The following is a 15470-nucleotide window of genomic DNA, read 5'->3' as shown; positions in this document are numbered from 1 at the left end:
GATTTGCTTTTCATAAATTAGTACTTAAATAAATGAATGTATTTTTTCTTTTGGTATACGTACGCATATAAAAACTAAAAAGAGTGGATCGGGAAGTGGTGGGCACAAAAGAAAAGATGGAGGCTTTTGAGCTCAATAATTCTAACTTAACTTGCAGGGCAATTCGTAGTGGAGGAAACATTTATAATAAGAAAATAGAAAATGAAGAAAGATTGAAAAGGAAAAGATAAATAAAAGAGAGACACTGGGACAAATATAGATAGTTTTTTTTCAAAGTATTGCTAGAGGTGAAACTATATGATATACGTACTCTTTCATATTGTAGAGACTTGAGAAGGTGTTTTAAAAAAAAAGATACGCAACTTATAAATAATACTTGGGGTGTGTATGGATACATAACACATTATTAAAATTCATTTTCAAGGTGACATGTTTAACTAAACTAAACTTTTAAAAGTTGAGAAAGATAATTTGTATGTTTTTACTTTTAACGATCAAATATAGTTGTAGCCTTGTAGGTTTCAATAAAAAATGTATAAATTATCAAATATTCTCGTTTCTGTCGGTTTGAGATACTTTAAAAATCTCATATTAATTTATTTGATAAGGACAAAAAAAAAAAAAAAAAACACATGGGAAAGAGAGAATAGCCTGGAAAAGCTTGTTGGGCTTAAATTTATGGGCCTTTGATAATATGAACCAATAAGATTGTTGGGCTTATGATCTTAGCCCTATAATATTTTTTTTTAACTCAAATTAAGACAGAAGTTTACATACTAAAATCAAACTTTTTCAGTCGGCTGAGAAACTTTATAACCCTGGAAGATCTCTCTCTCTCTCTGTCTCTCCGCAAAGTTCAAATCTTTTCTTAGTATCTCACTGTACTTCTTACTGTACTTCTATTCTGTACAATAAAATCCAACTCGTAGACGATCGGAGCAAACCCATTGTGAAATTGGAGCGAAGATATTGAGGGACTCATCACACTAGTAATAAAGGAGACGCCTTTTGGGGTATTTTTTTCACGAGAAAAAGCTTATGGCGGAGTCGGGTCGGGCCATTCAATTGGTTTACGTTGATGAGGATGGGAAGTTGAAGACGGACACGGAAGCCATCGGCGCTCTTCAGAAGCTTAAGGGTCCTGTCGCTGTTATCTCTCTCTTTGGTAAAGCTCTCCAGGGCAAGAGTTTCATCTGGAATCAGGTTTCTTTTTTCTACTTTGATTCAGGGTTTAGGGTTTTAAGTATTGCTTTCGTTTTTTGCTTTCCTTGTTTTGTACTCTTCGATAGATAAAAGGACAATGCTTTTGGCTGTAATGATAATTCTGATTATGTAAGTGAAAGTCTGGTTCTTAATTTGTGGAAATCGTATGGCTTATTTCTGTTTCTGGCATCAATTTGTATGTGGCAAAATCATATACCTCTCTCTCTATCATTGATGCATGGTCTTAGTCACTGAAACTTTGAGTTGAGAATGTCTGATTTTTTAATGTTGATCTATGTAGCTTCTTAGCAGGAGCATTGGATTTGAAGTTCAAACTCTTCACAGGCCATGCACCGGAGATATATGGATGTGGATTGAGCCGGTGAAGAGGATTTCAGAAGATGGCACCGAATATAACTTAGTGTTACTCGATGTCGAAGGGGAAGGCTCAAAGGGTATACAGGTTAGTTTTGTTTTTTACCTTATCAAAGAAATAAGTCTTTTGGAGAAAAAAAAATAGGTCTTTTACTTTAGGAGTAAGCAGCCTCATCAGAAGTTTATTGCTTTGATATGTTAGGCTACACGCAACAGCCAGATATTCTCCTTGGCCATCCTCCTATCAAGCGTCTTTATCTATGGTCCGGTAAATAATAGACTGAATTTTTCTCTATGGTGTAAGTTTTTTGTTAATACACGCTTAGTATTTGTAAAATGACACAAATGTTGCCTCATGTTTCAGACACTTGGTGTAAATGACATTGCACTTGATCTCTCTTGTCTACTTGAGATTAGCAATCACGACCATGCTGGAGAAGCTAAGGGCAATACATTTTCCGCGCTTGGGCAGTTCTCTCCCATGTTTGTTCAACTTATGACGGTGATCATTTTCCCTTGTCATATTTTTATACTTTTCAGGGCATAGAGTCAGCTATTCTTGATGTTTATCAACGATGTTTCACTTCTTTCTTATCAGGACATTAACTCAGACACAGTCGAAGGTGGAGAAGATGTAACGAAGAATAACAAAGTGGGTTAATCCTCTCCTTGTCTTTCTTAAGATTTTATTTTTTGGATCCGGGAAATCAGTATTTTATAAATACCGCTAGTGCATCACTCTGGTCCTTAGTACGATGAATAATGCTGAATTTTCTATCCCCTAATTGAATCTCAGATTTTACTATGTTCTGTTTTTTTTCTCGTGACCGATATAACTTGTTTGCGGTTTTGTAAATAGTGTGAAAATCTCCGGCCCCAGTTTCTCTATGGTATCAATGCCCTTCTGAAGTTTGTTTCTGAGAGAGTAAGGCCTAAGCAAAGAAGTGATACCATCGTCACAGGGCCGCCTCTTGCTAGTTTTACAAAGTCTTTTTCAGAAAATGTTAACAACAATGTCGTGCCCAGTATTTCTTCTTTATGGCAGGTAATTACTGATCTAACCAAGTGCCAAGTTTTTGACTTTTAGGTGTTTCTCATCAAATTTTTATGTCTTGGACTTAATCATGTTCTGATGCATCATCTGTATTTGCAGTCTGTAGAGGAACTAGAAGGTCGCAGGGCCCGTGATACAGCAACTGAGGTATACATGTCGTCTTTGGAGCTTTCAGAGACTCCTGAAGAAGTAAGTTTTGACTCATGTAATGTAACATTCAACTATCAATTAGATGCAGTAGTAAAATTTTTAACTGTTAAACATGATGTTCTGCAGTCGATGCTGGTAGAAGCACACAATAAGGCGGTTATCAAAGCTTTGACCGCGTTTTGTGAATCTTCCATTGGGAACATCGAAGTAAAACAGAAATACAAACGAGAACTTTGGAGTTTCTTTGCAAAGGCGTTTGAGGTCATTTCACTCTGTCTCTCTCTCTCTCTCTTTTTCTATATATAGTTATATACTGTTTTGCCTATATGCCAACTATTGTTTTGAGACTGTTTTGCTAATTAGTTTTTTTTTTGTTTCCGTTCAGGATCACAAGCGAGTTGTAAATATGGAGGCTTATTCGAGATGCTGTAATGCTATAGAAGATATGGGCAAGAAACTATGGTCATTGCCTTGTTCTCATAATGCTAATAAAATAGGCGATATGATAAAGGTTCGGTTTATTTTGTTTCCGTCTTAATGCTAAATTTCCATCACAATATAGACATAGTAAAATCCTAAAGCAGAACAACTCTTAGTCATTAAAGCAAGTCTTGCTTTCTTAATAAACATTGTTGTAATCTGTATGAAACAGGCCCTTGACAGCGCTGTTGCAGAGTATGAAGAATCTATCAGTGGTCCTATGAAGTGGCAGAAACTGTCTTCTTTTCTGAGAAAGAGGTTCTCATTATGTTTATCAACTTCTGCAAATTAAAAACTAACCTTTTAAATTATACGTTTGGACTTCATGGAAATATAACCTTTCTCATCACTTAATCTACAGTATACAGGACATTCTTGTCCATAGCAGAGGGAATCAAATGGATGAACTTCTTTCTGAGAACTCCAAACTCAAGCTGCAGCATCGTTCGATGGAAAGCGCAGCGGATTTACTCAAGAAACAGCTTGAAGGAGGAGAGAAAATGAAAAAGGAATATCAGAAGCGTTACGAGGGCGCCATTGATGACATGAATAAGCTCTCAGATCAATTCAAACACCGGATTCATGACCTGGAAAGTAAGTGTAAGTCAATACACAATGAACACTCAAACCTCATGGATGTTCTGGAGTCCACAAGACTTGAGGCTTCTGAGTGGAAACGTAAGTATGAGGGGACTTTAGATGAGAATGGCTTGAGCAACAATCGAGTAGGGGTAGATGCGTCGATCACTAGGTGCGGTAATAAGTTAATTGATTGGAAAATTAAATATGAGAATATTGTTAGTGAGCAAAAAGCTGTTTCGGAGAAAATAGCAGCAATGGAGGAGAGGTTGGAGAAAGCTTCAGCCACGGAAGATGGCATTAGAGCTGAATTCTCCCGTGTTGTGGATGAAAAGGTTGGTCTTTTTGTTTTTAATAACCTATCATAATATAAATCTATCATCGCACGCAATAGCTTAACATATATAGCCAATTTCAAAGTCAACTGACTATATGATTCTTGGTCACTGACAGGAGAAGGTAATCACTGAGAAAGCTGCAAAGCTTGCGACTTTGGAGAAGCAATTGGCCTCTATGCGTTCAGAATTAAAGGTGTGCTTCTCTGAAAGATTTGAGTCCCTATTCCTAATCTCTTAAGATTTTTTTTTTCCATTAATCTCTTAAGATTCTTGTATTAATCTTTGTGAAAAAACCTGAACGAGCTTATAAAAATGGAGTTCATTACTGTGTGCTCTTAACACATTTTTTTACCGTTGGTTCTTTGCAGAAAGGTAAACTGAAGGTGGACGGATGTTCTTCAGAAGCAAAAGACTTGAGACTTCAAATCTCGGCTCTGAATGAGAGGTATGAATCTGTGAAATCAGCATCTGAATTGCATGAAGCTGAGACACAGATGTTAAAGCGAGAGAAAGATGAGTTGGAGAAGAAGTATCATTCACATTTGAAAGATGGGGAAAGTGAGGCTTTAGCAGCTAAGGAACTTGTGGATTCATTGAAAATGGAAGCTGAAGCAGCCCGAAACAGAGAGAACAAACTTCAGACATCATTGGTTGAGAAAGGCATTGAAATTGATCAAGCTAAGAGCCGTATCGAAGAGCTTGAAAAAATCGAGTTGAAACGCAATAGTGTGGAAAGTGAAGCTTCAACATCCAAGAAACTTTTGGATTCAAGGAAAATGGAAGCGGAAGCATCCCGGGAGAATGAGAACAGACTCCAGACATTGTTAGAGGATAAATGCAAAGAAATCGACCGAGCTAAGAGCCGAATTGAAGAACTTGAAAGAGTCTGCATGAAGCTAAAAGATGCGGAAAAGGAGGCTGCAACGGCCAAAGAACTAATGAGTTCAATGAAAATGGATGTGGAAACCGTGCGGAGCAACGAAAGCAAGCTCCAGATGTCATTACAGGAAAAAAGCATCGAAATCAACAGAGCTAAGGGACTAATCGAGGATTTGGAGAGGCAAAAGATGGAGCTTGCTGAAACTTTGGAGATGAGAGTGAAACAAAACGAACAAGCGGTTGCTGAATGGCAGAGAATCATCAATGCCGAGAAGGCAAAAAACATGCGGGTGAGTTTGATGGAGCAAGAGAACTCTTTTATGGCCTCGGATGAAGCAACACCGCTGCAGCGGGTAAAGCGTTTGAAGGTGGAAACAGCCATAACCTGTTCAGGTTCGGATTTCGCGAGAGAGAAGGAAGAAGATTCGGTCTCACAGTCACAGGAGAGCATGAAAACTACGACAATGACCCCGAGAAGGTGCACGAGCACGGAAGCTGGGGTGTCATCTTCCACGGGCACGGATCACTCGAAATACACAATGAAGAAGCTGAGAAGTGAGATACTGGAGCATGGGTTTGCGGCTGAGTTGGTTGGGTTAAAAAATCCACGTAAGAGAGATTTGGTTCAGCTCTACGAACGTACCGTTTTACGAAAATGAGATGTAAAAACATGAAACATGAACAAGGTCAAGTTTCTTGTTCTTAGAACTTTTGTTGACTTCGCTGCTTCTTAATGAAAATGGTATTCCATTAACAAGGTCAAGTGTTTTTTTTCTTTCTTTTTTCACTCTTAAGAGTTTTACGGTTTGACAAACGGCGGCGTTGAGTCAGCAACTGTTAAAAGTCAATCCGTGTAAACGACGTTAAAATTTAAACTGCTGTTACTTGATGGCGTCATCAGTCATGACGCGTTAAAAACTGCCGGGCTTTTGGAACGTGGGCCAAGGCTTATATTAACGTGGGCTTTATAAAAACTTTGGATCATTTGAAAACACTGTTTAATTAATAATACTAAACATTTATTTTTCCTTGGTTAAACTGAAAATAGTATATCTATAATCAATGTAAAGTATTAGAGCAATAAAGTATTATTAGTATTTGCATACGATGCAGCACAAAGAAGAGAAAAAGTATAAAATATATCATACTAAATAAGGTCCCACCCAAAAAGTATTATAAGTTTTATTTTTACTATAATATACTGATTTATATCTATTTACAAAATTTTTATATATATTACTATTACCATTAAAAACATATTTTTTACACCTAAATATATTTTATGTTATAAATATATTTTTTACCACCACCTAAGTAATGTCTGTATGAACACATTAAGTTAACTATTATATGTCTTTTAACTTTCACTTTTGTATAATACTTTAAATTATTAAAATTATTGGCTAAAAAAAGCATATATTACATAGTATATTAATCAACAATGTATTATCACAATAGTGTATGACCAACTATGGAGAGAACTTCGGCTCCGCCCTTGTCCCTTATGCAGAGAATCTTGCGTCCAACCTCTTCTACCATGGATAGAACTTTGGCCCACCTTTTTCCTTTGGGGAATAACCTTGCATCCAACCTCCTATACCTTCTTTCTTTAGGGAGATAATCTTGCGTCCAACCTCCTCCACCATAGATAGAACCTCGACTCTGCCTTGCTCATGTGTGGAGACAATATATTCACGTCTTTTAGCTATCTTAAAATGACTTGTTCTGACAACCAATAAAACTAAAGACCTTTTTCTAACGTCACAAAAATAGTTTGACAGTAACTAATGTTAATTTTTCAATTGTATTTGTGCAAGTATCTTTGACATACCATGATGTAGCATTTGTCTCTGAAACGCTTCGACTGCCACATTTCTTAGTGAGCCCCATGTCCACTCCCAGTTCATGGGGCACCTTCTTAAGTGGGCCTCTCGTCTACTCTTGGCCCACCCATATTCGGCGGCCGGTTTGTTACGTCCGGGAGGCTTTAAATACTTGTTTACCGACCCTACAAATCACCATATTACTGATCCTTCCTCAAAATACTTGTTTTGTCTCACTCGCACAGTTACGACAATCACTTTCCGAAAGGTCACCCATGCTGAAACTACTCCAGCTCAAGCACACTTAACTCTGGAGTTCTCTCAGAACCCTTGATCAAAAAGATAAGTGCAGTTTGGTGACATAGGTTACCAAATCAATTCTTTTAAACCTATATATCTGCAAACCATGGTGTCACAGTTTCCGAACTCCTATGGATCTATCAACAACAATTTATGTTATTCCAATCTATCTATCTATGTTTGTTGTAAGCTTGTTTTTGATTAGCCTATTTTATCTAACTATTAGGTTGATGAGCTTCTACTCCTCCCTAGGATTGAATGAATGGTAAAAAATATGTTTGCACAAAAAAGAGTCTATGACCATCCAATCAAAATTGAAAAATTAGAAGAAAATAAATTTGACATAAATAAATAAATAATAGAAAATTATAAGCACGATAATATATGAATCCCAAATAATTCTAAGGTGAAAAAAAAATAAATTAAATAAAACAATCTAAAAATACTACATTAAATTTTAAAATAAAGTATTAGAAAAGGAACACGCATATATTTTTGTTAAAAATTTAGTTTTCTATTAAAAAAGTTTTACCAATAGAACAAAGTTGAAAGCAACATTTTTGAAAAAAATATTTTGTTAGATGAAAAATATGAAACGATCTATGTTTAAATTGAAGTGAATATTTACAAACTTTAGAATTGATAATTAATTGTATATTATCTTTAATCCCATTTCTATTTTTTGTAGAATTAATAATTTAAAATTAAAAATAAGTAAATAATGTTATAATTCCGAATTTATGAAATATATATATGTGTATATATATATATTCTCTTTATAAGTATTTAAAAAAACTTTTAATTTTTGTAATTTTTTGATAATTATATTTTTATATTATTAATATTGTTTAAAATAGAATATTTTGTTTTTTTGTTATAATATCAAAATTTCAGATTGATATAAACTTGACACATATCAAAATCTTGTTAATGGCTAATTTTCAAAACTCAACTTTATATAATAAGATATATCTCTCCGGCAAGCATAAGAAAAAAAGAAGATGAAAATAATTTTCGACGATCACGGACAAAAGCTGTGGTAACTTCGGTTCCACATTAAGCAATCGTCGTTGAGAGAAGCATCATTATTCATGATACTTTGTCCCATGGGGTCCCAAAAGTCTTACTATCTATTTATTGTCCTAAACTTTTTCAATTGCTTTTTTCTCTTTGTTGTCTAACGAACTATATATCAGCCAGCTCTTATCAATTTCGTTTCTCCTTTACTAAAATACTGTTTTTTTTTTGTTTCCCATTCAAACTTTTTTTATAATTGAAACCCTTGAAACGCATGTGAAGTCGAGTCTATGAATTTCTCGAATCATTTATTGGTAAATCGTAAAATCTACTAAGAAATTAACAACTTGTGATGATCGTATAAGTATATGCTTTGACGTTAAGCTTTGCTACCACACAATATGATCTAATTCTATTCTTCACTTTTCAACTAACTCAACGACCAAATAGTAGTAAGGAAAAAGTCAAAAGAACTGTATTAAACAATAATAAACTACACAGTAGATTATACTTCTTGGGTGCTTCTCTTTTTTGACCAAAAAAATACAACAACGTTGATATAACTACTGACGAAGGCAAAATATCCATCTCGATATATGAGACAAGACCCACTTTATTAATTGTTTTACCTTTTCAATCTTTATATTTTAAAATCACTCGCCGCGAATGACGACGAATGTCTCTCCTCAATCCACGCATGTTTGCTCGCCCATTTAACCAACTACTTCTTAATTCTATTTATACATATACTCACTCTCTCACTAAATTACATCTCAATTCCTAAAATCTTCTACTCTCTCTTCTTCATGATGGATTCATTTGCTCTGAAACCCATGTTTTGTTTCATTGCTGTTTTTTGCTTCGTTGTACACAGTGTTGATGCTAGAGAAGGTAAGCTCTTCTTTAGCAAGGTCACTCACTTAGATCGTCCTAACAACAAAGAGGTGGCTCTATCTCCAGCTCCAGCTCCTGGACTAGCCCAAGCTAATGGAAGACTCGGAGACGGGCCTTTCGGACCAGGTTCTGGTATGATTCCTCAAACCAAAGAGTCATGGCCGGTTTCATCTACTACTACAGATGAAGATTTTGAGAAATTGATGGCCACATTTGACGAAGAAAAAAACAACAAGTTACCAGAGGCATTTGAGGAAGAAGAAGAAGAAGAATCCGAAGATCCAGAAGATCTCAATGAGCAAAAGGATAAGTATAACAACAACAACAGCAACAATGGATACACTTACGCTACTAACAACAACTATAATGATAATAGGAGAGGTTACGGCAATGAAGAGAAGCAAGGCATGAGTGATACAAGGTTTATGGAGAACGGTAAATATTTCTACGACAGAAGAGGTAGGAACAACCCTAGTCGCGGGTATGAGAGTGCTCTTGGAAACAATCATCCCAACGAGTTTGAAACTATGGAGGAATACTACAAGAGCTTGGAGGGTAGTCAAGAGGAGTATGAGCCTTAGAAAGAATTGGTATTTGAGAATACAAAACACCTTTTGTGAAACTGTGCATTCTCCATTTACTTGTCTTTTATGAAAAGTGAAAACTAAAAACACTTAAAGTTATACAGATCAAGGTTGTGAGTTATGTTTATTTTCACATTTTAATGTTTATCTTAAGCTCACTTGTACGACCACAATTTTACGAGTGAGGGTGTTTTAAGAAGACTGAAACCAATAGACCAATACCAATTTAAAAACAAGAATCTAAGGCAAAGAGAATAAAACTATTAAGATCTATCCAAAGACCAAAATTACACGATCTAGTCTCAAAACTAATCCAACGGGTTAAACAATCATAACTGAATCTAATCCAACCGCCCTGGAGAGTTCTCAGAAAATTAAACTACTACCAAAAGAAGCAGAGACAGACTCCGGATTTAGTCCTAAAGAGGTACATTGACCACTTCATACTCGACCAGAGAAAGATTGTTGTTGAGATTAACCGCAAAGGGAACAGGATCCGTGACTTCAATGCGTCCCCATTTGTCAACAGCCATTCTCATTGTGTCCTTGAACATATCGATCTTCGCATTCCTCAGAATAACTGTTGCACCAGTCTTCATTAGATCAACTGCACATTTGTAACACCAAAAGAGAACGAACATCTTTAGTACCTCCAACAAATTCACATTAACACAAAAGAGGTGAATATAGTATCCACAGACTGAACAGAGATTTATGTAAAGGGAATGTCAAGTACATATTGCAGAACACAATGGGAACACAGTAATCAAGTTTAGACATATACTCTGTTCATCAATAAACTAAAGTTACAAGCAATAAACAATCTGAAAAAGGTAAGCTTTATCATCAAACTGATACAAGAACGCTTTTCAAAAACACAACTCTAGTTTGCAAAAACATGAACAATGAAGAGACAAAGACAGTAACAACAAAGAGAAATCAGTGATCTACAGTTCTATAAAGCCAGTGATACAGCGCTTCACAAACACAGAGGTTCAAAACCACATATAAGAGTTGAAGCAGTTCCAATAAAGGCTTCGGCAATTCAAAAGACGACTACTTAATACAGAAACAGAGAAATACTCCAAAGAAAGTGAACGCCTTTGAAACAGAGAGCTTAATCAAGAGAGCTGAAACGTTAAAAGAGTAAAACTTTGTGACTTGTGTTCTCTGTACAATAAAAGAGATCATTTGTACCTTGATCGTTGCGGGCAGTGAAAAGAATGCAACCAGTATCGTCGCCGATAAGGCACTCAGCGATACGAGAAGATCGAACTTGCTGAGTGAAGGAGCTTTTGCGAGTCGCCGCTTTGACGGGGTTCGATTCAACGACTTTGACTGACAGATTATGGCCGCTGGTTCCTGGTTTCAGCTGATCCACCTTCACAAACACTGGTTTCCGCTTCGGTACAGTCGCCGCCGTCGACATTGCGTAATTTTCGATTCCTTAGAGCATGGGCATCGGTGTACGACAAATTTTTGTCCCTCAAATATATTAATCTTATTTTTAGAGTTTCTTAAGTTTAGTATTAGCATTGGTGTCCCTCACAGTTGGTCCCTCAAATATACTAAAATCTCCACACCTATACAAGAAGTGGAAATGACATTGTAGGAGTATAAAATCTCACCTCTTCTGCTAGTCGTTTTCCAGCTCCATCCACCCCGCCAAATGTTTTAGTGAACGTATTGGAAGAACTTGCTGTACATGTTCAGAGAATGAAGAGTAAATTAAAAAAAAAACATTATGTGTGATCCACGCTGGACATAAAAGAGCATTGAGTAGAATAACACATACCAACTAAAAGACTAGTAAGAGAAAAACGAGTTCTGGTCTTAGACGAAGAGACATGGAAAAATTCCGAAATTTTGTATCTATCGTCTCTTGCTACTAAAGATGAAATAAGAGTTTGAAGTATTTTCTATTCAGTGTCAACTCATGCATTCAAAGCTAAGTTACCATTCCATTCGCAAATACTCTTCCTGATAAGTATATTCCAACTACTGCACAACACAACTAACAGAGGATAACAAAGCTGAAACCAGATGAGCATACCATAAATCAAGAATCTTCTGCCATGGCCCCTTTTCATCTCAGCTTCTACGTAGAGCCAGTCACTGGGACTGCAAGCAGTAACAATGTCTCAGTAAATTTGGAGTCTATCGATTTATAAAATCCGGAAATCATGTAACAGAAATGGTATACAAAAATTTCAAAGTTTCTATCCCAGAACCATGAACTTGGTAGACATTATACCTGGCCAAAATACCGTGAACAAGAACAAGAAGATGATCAGGTTCAATTTTGTCATCATTGTCGCCTTTGGATAGCGAAAAATTACGTTGAGCTGTGGCACTCATTGCTTGAACCCTGAGTCCCTGTGGTTGGTTCCAGCTTCTGCTTAACCCTGCTTGTGAAAACAGAGAAAATCAAACAAATGAACATCAAATACGAAAAGCAGAACAGAACCCATTCTTTGACCAAATAAAATCATACTATCACACTATTTCAACTTGGCTTTTTCACAATCGTCGACCATCTCAAATTGATATATATATAGATCCTAAAACTACATCTTTGAATCGAGAAATCCCAACTCTCTAAAAAATTATAAAAAATCCAAATTACCGAAATCGAAATTCAAAATATCAGAGTAACCACATGAGCACGAGGTGGAGGATGACGACGAACCAATTCCGAGAGAGAAAAGAAAGAGAGACGGAGAGAAAACAAATGACGATAAAACTTCGATTTCTCCGGTTCACCCTACCCAAACGAGACAAACAAATCACAAGCGGCCACGTGTTATGAAGGACCGAGCAATATACGTCCCATTTGTAGATACGTTTCTTTGGTAATTCATTGGTTTAGATTTAAATTTGACATTTTAATTATGAAGGACGGACAAATAATACGCCGCTGCACATGCTCTTAGGGTTTTTTTTTCTTTTTCTTTCAAAATTTTTTTAGGAGTTAGATTTGTGACTATTAGTAGGGTTTCGATTCTTCAAATGTGGTATTTAAATTGGGGCGACGGTGTGGTTGGCAAAACGAGAATTATAGAAACTAATGTTATATAGGGGTATTGAACTTGGTATTTTAAAAAATTTTAGAGTATTTTTAAAATTCTATGTTATTCAATTGATGATTTTAAAAGATCTTATAAAAAATTTTAAAATCCTATGTTATTTAATTTGAATTTATGTAAACTTATTTAAACTACTCTAGAATCTCTTGTTATTCAATCAATGATTTATAAAATTTACTTAAAATCTATTTGTTATTCAAAATTTCACAACTTTTTTAAAAACTGATACTTTACATAATTCTATGAGACTTTTTCTGTTTTTTAGTTGAAAAATAAGTCTAATAAAATCACACCTTCTTGGATAGTTTTTCAAAGGATTTTCAGTTATTACAAGGCAAGTGGAATGCCTATAGATTTCCTCTTCTTCTCTCCTTCACACTTCCCACCAAAAACACTTCCCACTAATTCTCTACTTTTCCGGGAAAATCAATACTCATGCTTTTGCTTCAGAACCTCACCACAAGTTTGCCAATTTCTCCCAACACGCCGGACTAAACTCACCAACCCCTAAACGCCGAAAAGAAAAAAAAATCAGTAACAAAAAGTAAATGTAGGGTTAGCTTTAACCCAACGAAACAAAAAGGGGCAAGGAAGAAGGAGAAAATCTTAAAACCCTATAAGGACCAAATTGATGAAATAGAAGAGACGGAGGAGACACGAAAACAAACGAATTAAAGATAAAAAAAAGTTATACTGGGAAGATAACAAAACCTAAAGAGAAACGGATCAAGAACCCTATAATGGAGGTAAGAGAGATATGAACAAAGAGAAAGAAGGTGAATAATTTACAAAAAAAAAATATTTGTGTTGTGAAATATTCTAAAATCACCCAAAGTTTAATAATAAAATCTCATAGAATCACATTCATTTTTTTGTTTTTTAAATATAAAAACTTTAAAAAATAATCAAATCTCCTAAAAACTCAATCAAATCTTTCAAAACTCTAAAATATTAAAATCATACCAAATACAAGTTCAATACCCCCTCTTAGTGAAATTTTCATCTAAAATTAGTGAGATTTTACACTTATATATTTTCATTTCTAAAAAATAATTAAAAATTTTCGTTTTTGATGGATTTTAATTTAGTTGTGAAGTGAACCCAAGATTTATTAATATTTTACGAAATATTCCACAGTTATCTTGATATCAAATCACAAAACCGTTAAAAATTAACATAAAAAACAGTAACAACATGTTTTGTTATTGTTTATTGTTTCTTTTTTCTTCTGCGAATATGCTTACTGTTTTTATCACTAACTAAGTAAATACAAAAAATGTTATTTATTTTGATATTACGAAATATTTGAGATTCAATATACTGCTTATATGGTTACAAATTTTAAAATCGTTAATCAATTTACATAAGGCTAGCTCTGTTCATATACCGTTAATTTTGTTATCGTTTACAAAGATTTTTATCTCCATGAATATCTTTTTTATAGTTTATTATCACTAGCTAGATAAAATATAGTGTGATAACAATCGTACCGTTAATGATATGGATTGCATCATAATACTTATTGTTGGGGTTGTTATTAAATAAAATGTAAAAGCCCAAAGGAGTAGTAATAAAACCTTCAAAGCCCAAAAAGAGAGTAAATAAATGGATTTGAAGAGACGCCGCCAAGGCACAACAAAGTCAGCAGGAGCGCAGTATTTAGGGCAAACAAAAAATCTTCACTTATCAAGTAAGGGGCCACTTCAGTGACAAAGCGACGCCACGTTGACATTGTTCCTATCTCTTTCTCACTTCATCCCTTTTCTACGAGATTACACGTCAACTTCTATAAAACGCATACTTTACTAATAAAATATTATCAGCTCGCCACCAAAATCCAAAAATATGACTCCCCAGGACCAAAAGAGTGTGACCAACGCCGCCGGCGGCGGAGAAATGGTTAGAGAAGTGCGCTACAGAGGGGTAAGGAAGAGACCATGGGGAAAATACGCAGCCGAGATCCGTAATCCGATAAGTAAGAACCGAAAGTGGCTTGGGACGTTTAACACGGCGGAAGATGCAGCCAGAGCTTACGACTCCGCGGCAAGAGAGTTTCGTGGCTCCAAGGCAATAACCAACTTCCCTCTCCCCGGACACGGCAGGGGTGCTTTGGTGACGCCAGTGAGGACAATTCCACCTGGTGCTCGGGATGTGGAGATATCCTTTTCCTTATCGGAGCCTGCCGGTGCTCAGGACGTCTTGTCTCCGGCTGTAGCGGAAGCAGTTGCTGGGTTTTACCTAGATCAGCCGGAGGCTATTGAGTTGAGAGAGGAGCTGGATCGAGTTTATCCACTCGGGTTTGAACCAGATGATATGGGGTTGAGTATTGGTCTTGAAACCCCCGTGGAAGTCGAGCCAGAGTCTTCATCAGCCGTGGAAGTCGAGCCAGAGTCTTACTCAGCCGTGGATGGTAACGTGAATCTAGACCTTAACTTAGGTGCCTAAATGTTAATTCGATATTAACAAATTATCCTTTTTTTCAGTTGTTTTCTTGGAGAACTTTGTACTGTTGATTATTGTATGGCTCTTCTTTTTGTGTGTACTTTTTATTGGGTAGATATTCATTGTCTATTGGTCTGTTAAACTTTCAAGATGAAATGAAGAAGCGAGAATAAGTATTGGTTTTATCATTTGCCCCTTTTCCATAATGCATGTATGAATTTTTTGAGACGACTTCTTATCCTAATAAGTCTTTACCATTGGGCTTC

General features: G+C 35.8%; 4 protein-coding genes and 1 long non-coding RNA gene across 6 annotated transcripts; 3 read left to right on the top strand and 2 right to left on the bottom strand.

Annotated features, from left to right (window-relative positions):
- The first annotated feature begins 753 nt into the window (after positions 1-753).
- On the top strand, positions 754-5812 carry LOC104738885 (uncharacterized). 2 transcript variants are annotated; one of them, XM_087483953.1, is made up of 13 exons: positions 754-1203; positions 1505-1666; positions 1781-1846; positions 1943-2080; positions 2177-2230; positions 2438-2623; positions 2732-2821; positions 2909-3043; positions 3168-3293; positions 3435-3520; positions 3624-4176; positions 4295-4372; positions 4548-5812. In XM_087483953.1, the coding sequence occupies exons 1-13, from the start codon at positions 1039-1041 to the stop codon at positions 5715-5717; spliced, it is 3009 nt and encodes a 1002-aa protein (XP_087340079.1). In that variant the 5' UTR covers positions 754-1038; the 3' UTR covers positions 5718-5812. The 2 variants fall into 2 exon arrangements, with proteins under 2 accessions (XP_087340079.1, XP_087340081.1); XM_087483955.1 differs by having other exon boundaries at positions 776-1203; positions 1781-1841.
- Positions 5813-8802: 2990 nt separating this feature from the next.
- LOC104738884 (uncharacterized) lies at positions 8803-9883 on the top strand. Its single transcript, XM_010459096.3, has one exon. It carries the CDS (start codon positions 9005-9007, stop codon positions 9671-9673), a length of 669 nt encoding a protein of 222 aa, XP_010457398.2. The 5' UTR covers positions 8803-9004; the 3' UTR covers positions 9674-9883.
- A 34-nt stretch (positions 9884-9917) lies between these two features.
- On the bottom strand, positions 9918-11205 carry LOC104738883 (uncharacterized protein At4g28440-like). The gene is made up of 2 exons (XM_010459095.3): positions 10874-11205; positions 9918-10283 (listed from the first exon to the last, which is right to left on the bottom strand). The coding sequence occupies exons 1-2, from the start codon at positions 11103-11105 to the stop codon at positions 10096-10098; spliced, it is 420 nt and encodes a 139-aa protein (XP_010457397.2). The 5' UTR covers positions 11106-11205; the 3' UTR covers positions 9918-10095.
- A 503-nt stretch (positions 11206-11708) lies between these two features.
- LOC109128840 (uncharacterized) lies at positions 11709-12430 on the bottom strand. Its single transcript, XR_015579708.1, has 3 exons — positions 12303-12430; positions 11931-12081; positions 11709-11797 (listed from the first exon to the last, which is right to left on the bottom strand). It is a non-coding gene; the product is annotated as an uncharacterized LOC109128840 (long non-coding RNA).
- Positions 12431-14292: 1862 nt separating this feature from the next.
- On the top strand, positions 14293-15389 carry LOC104738881 (ethylene-responsive transcription factor 10-like). The gene has a single exon (XM_010459094.3). The coding sequence runs from the start codon at positions 14608-14610 to the stop codon at positions 15205-15207; it is 600 nt and encodes a 199-aa protein (XP_010457396.1). The 5' UTR covers positions 14293-14607; the 3' UTR covers positions 15208-15389.
- Positions 15390-15470: the final 81 nt, after the last annotated feature.

The sequence above is a fragment of the Camelina sativa genome, chromosome 14, assembly GCF_030686135.1.
Source record: "Camelina sativa cultivar CO46 ecotype springtype chromosome 14, ASM3068613v1".
Lineage (NCBI taxonomy): Eukaryota > Viridiplantae > Streptophyta > Magnoliopsida > Brassicales > Brassicaceae > Camelina > Camelina sativa.
The sequence above is the reverse complement of the archived record's forward strand: the minus strand, read 5'-3'. Positions and strand labels throughout refer to the sequence as shown.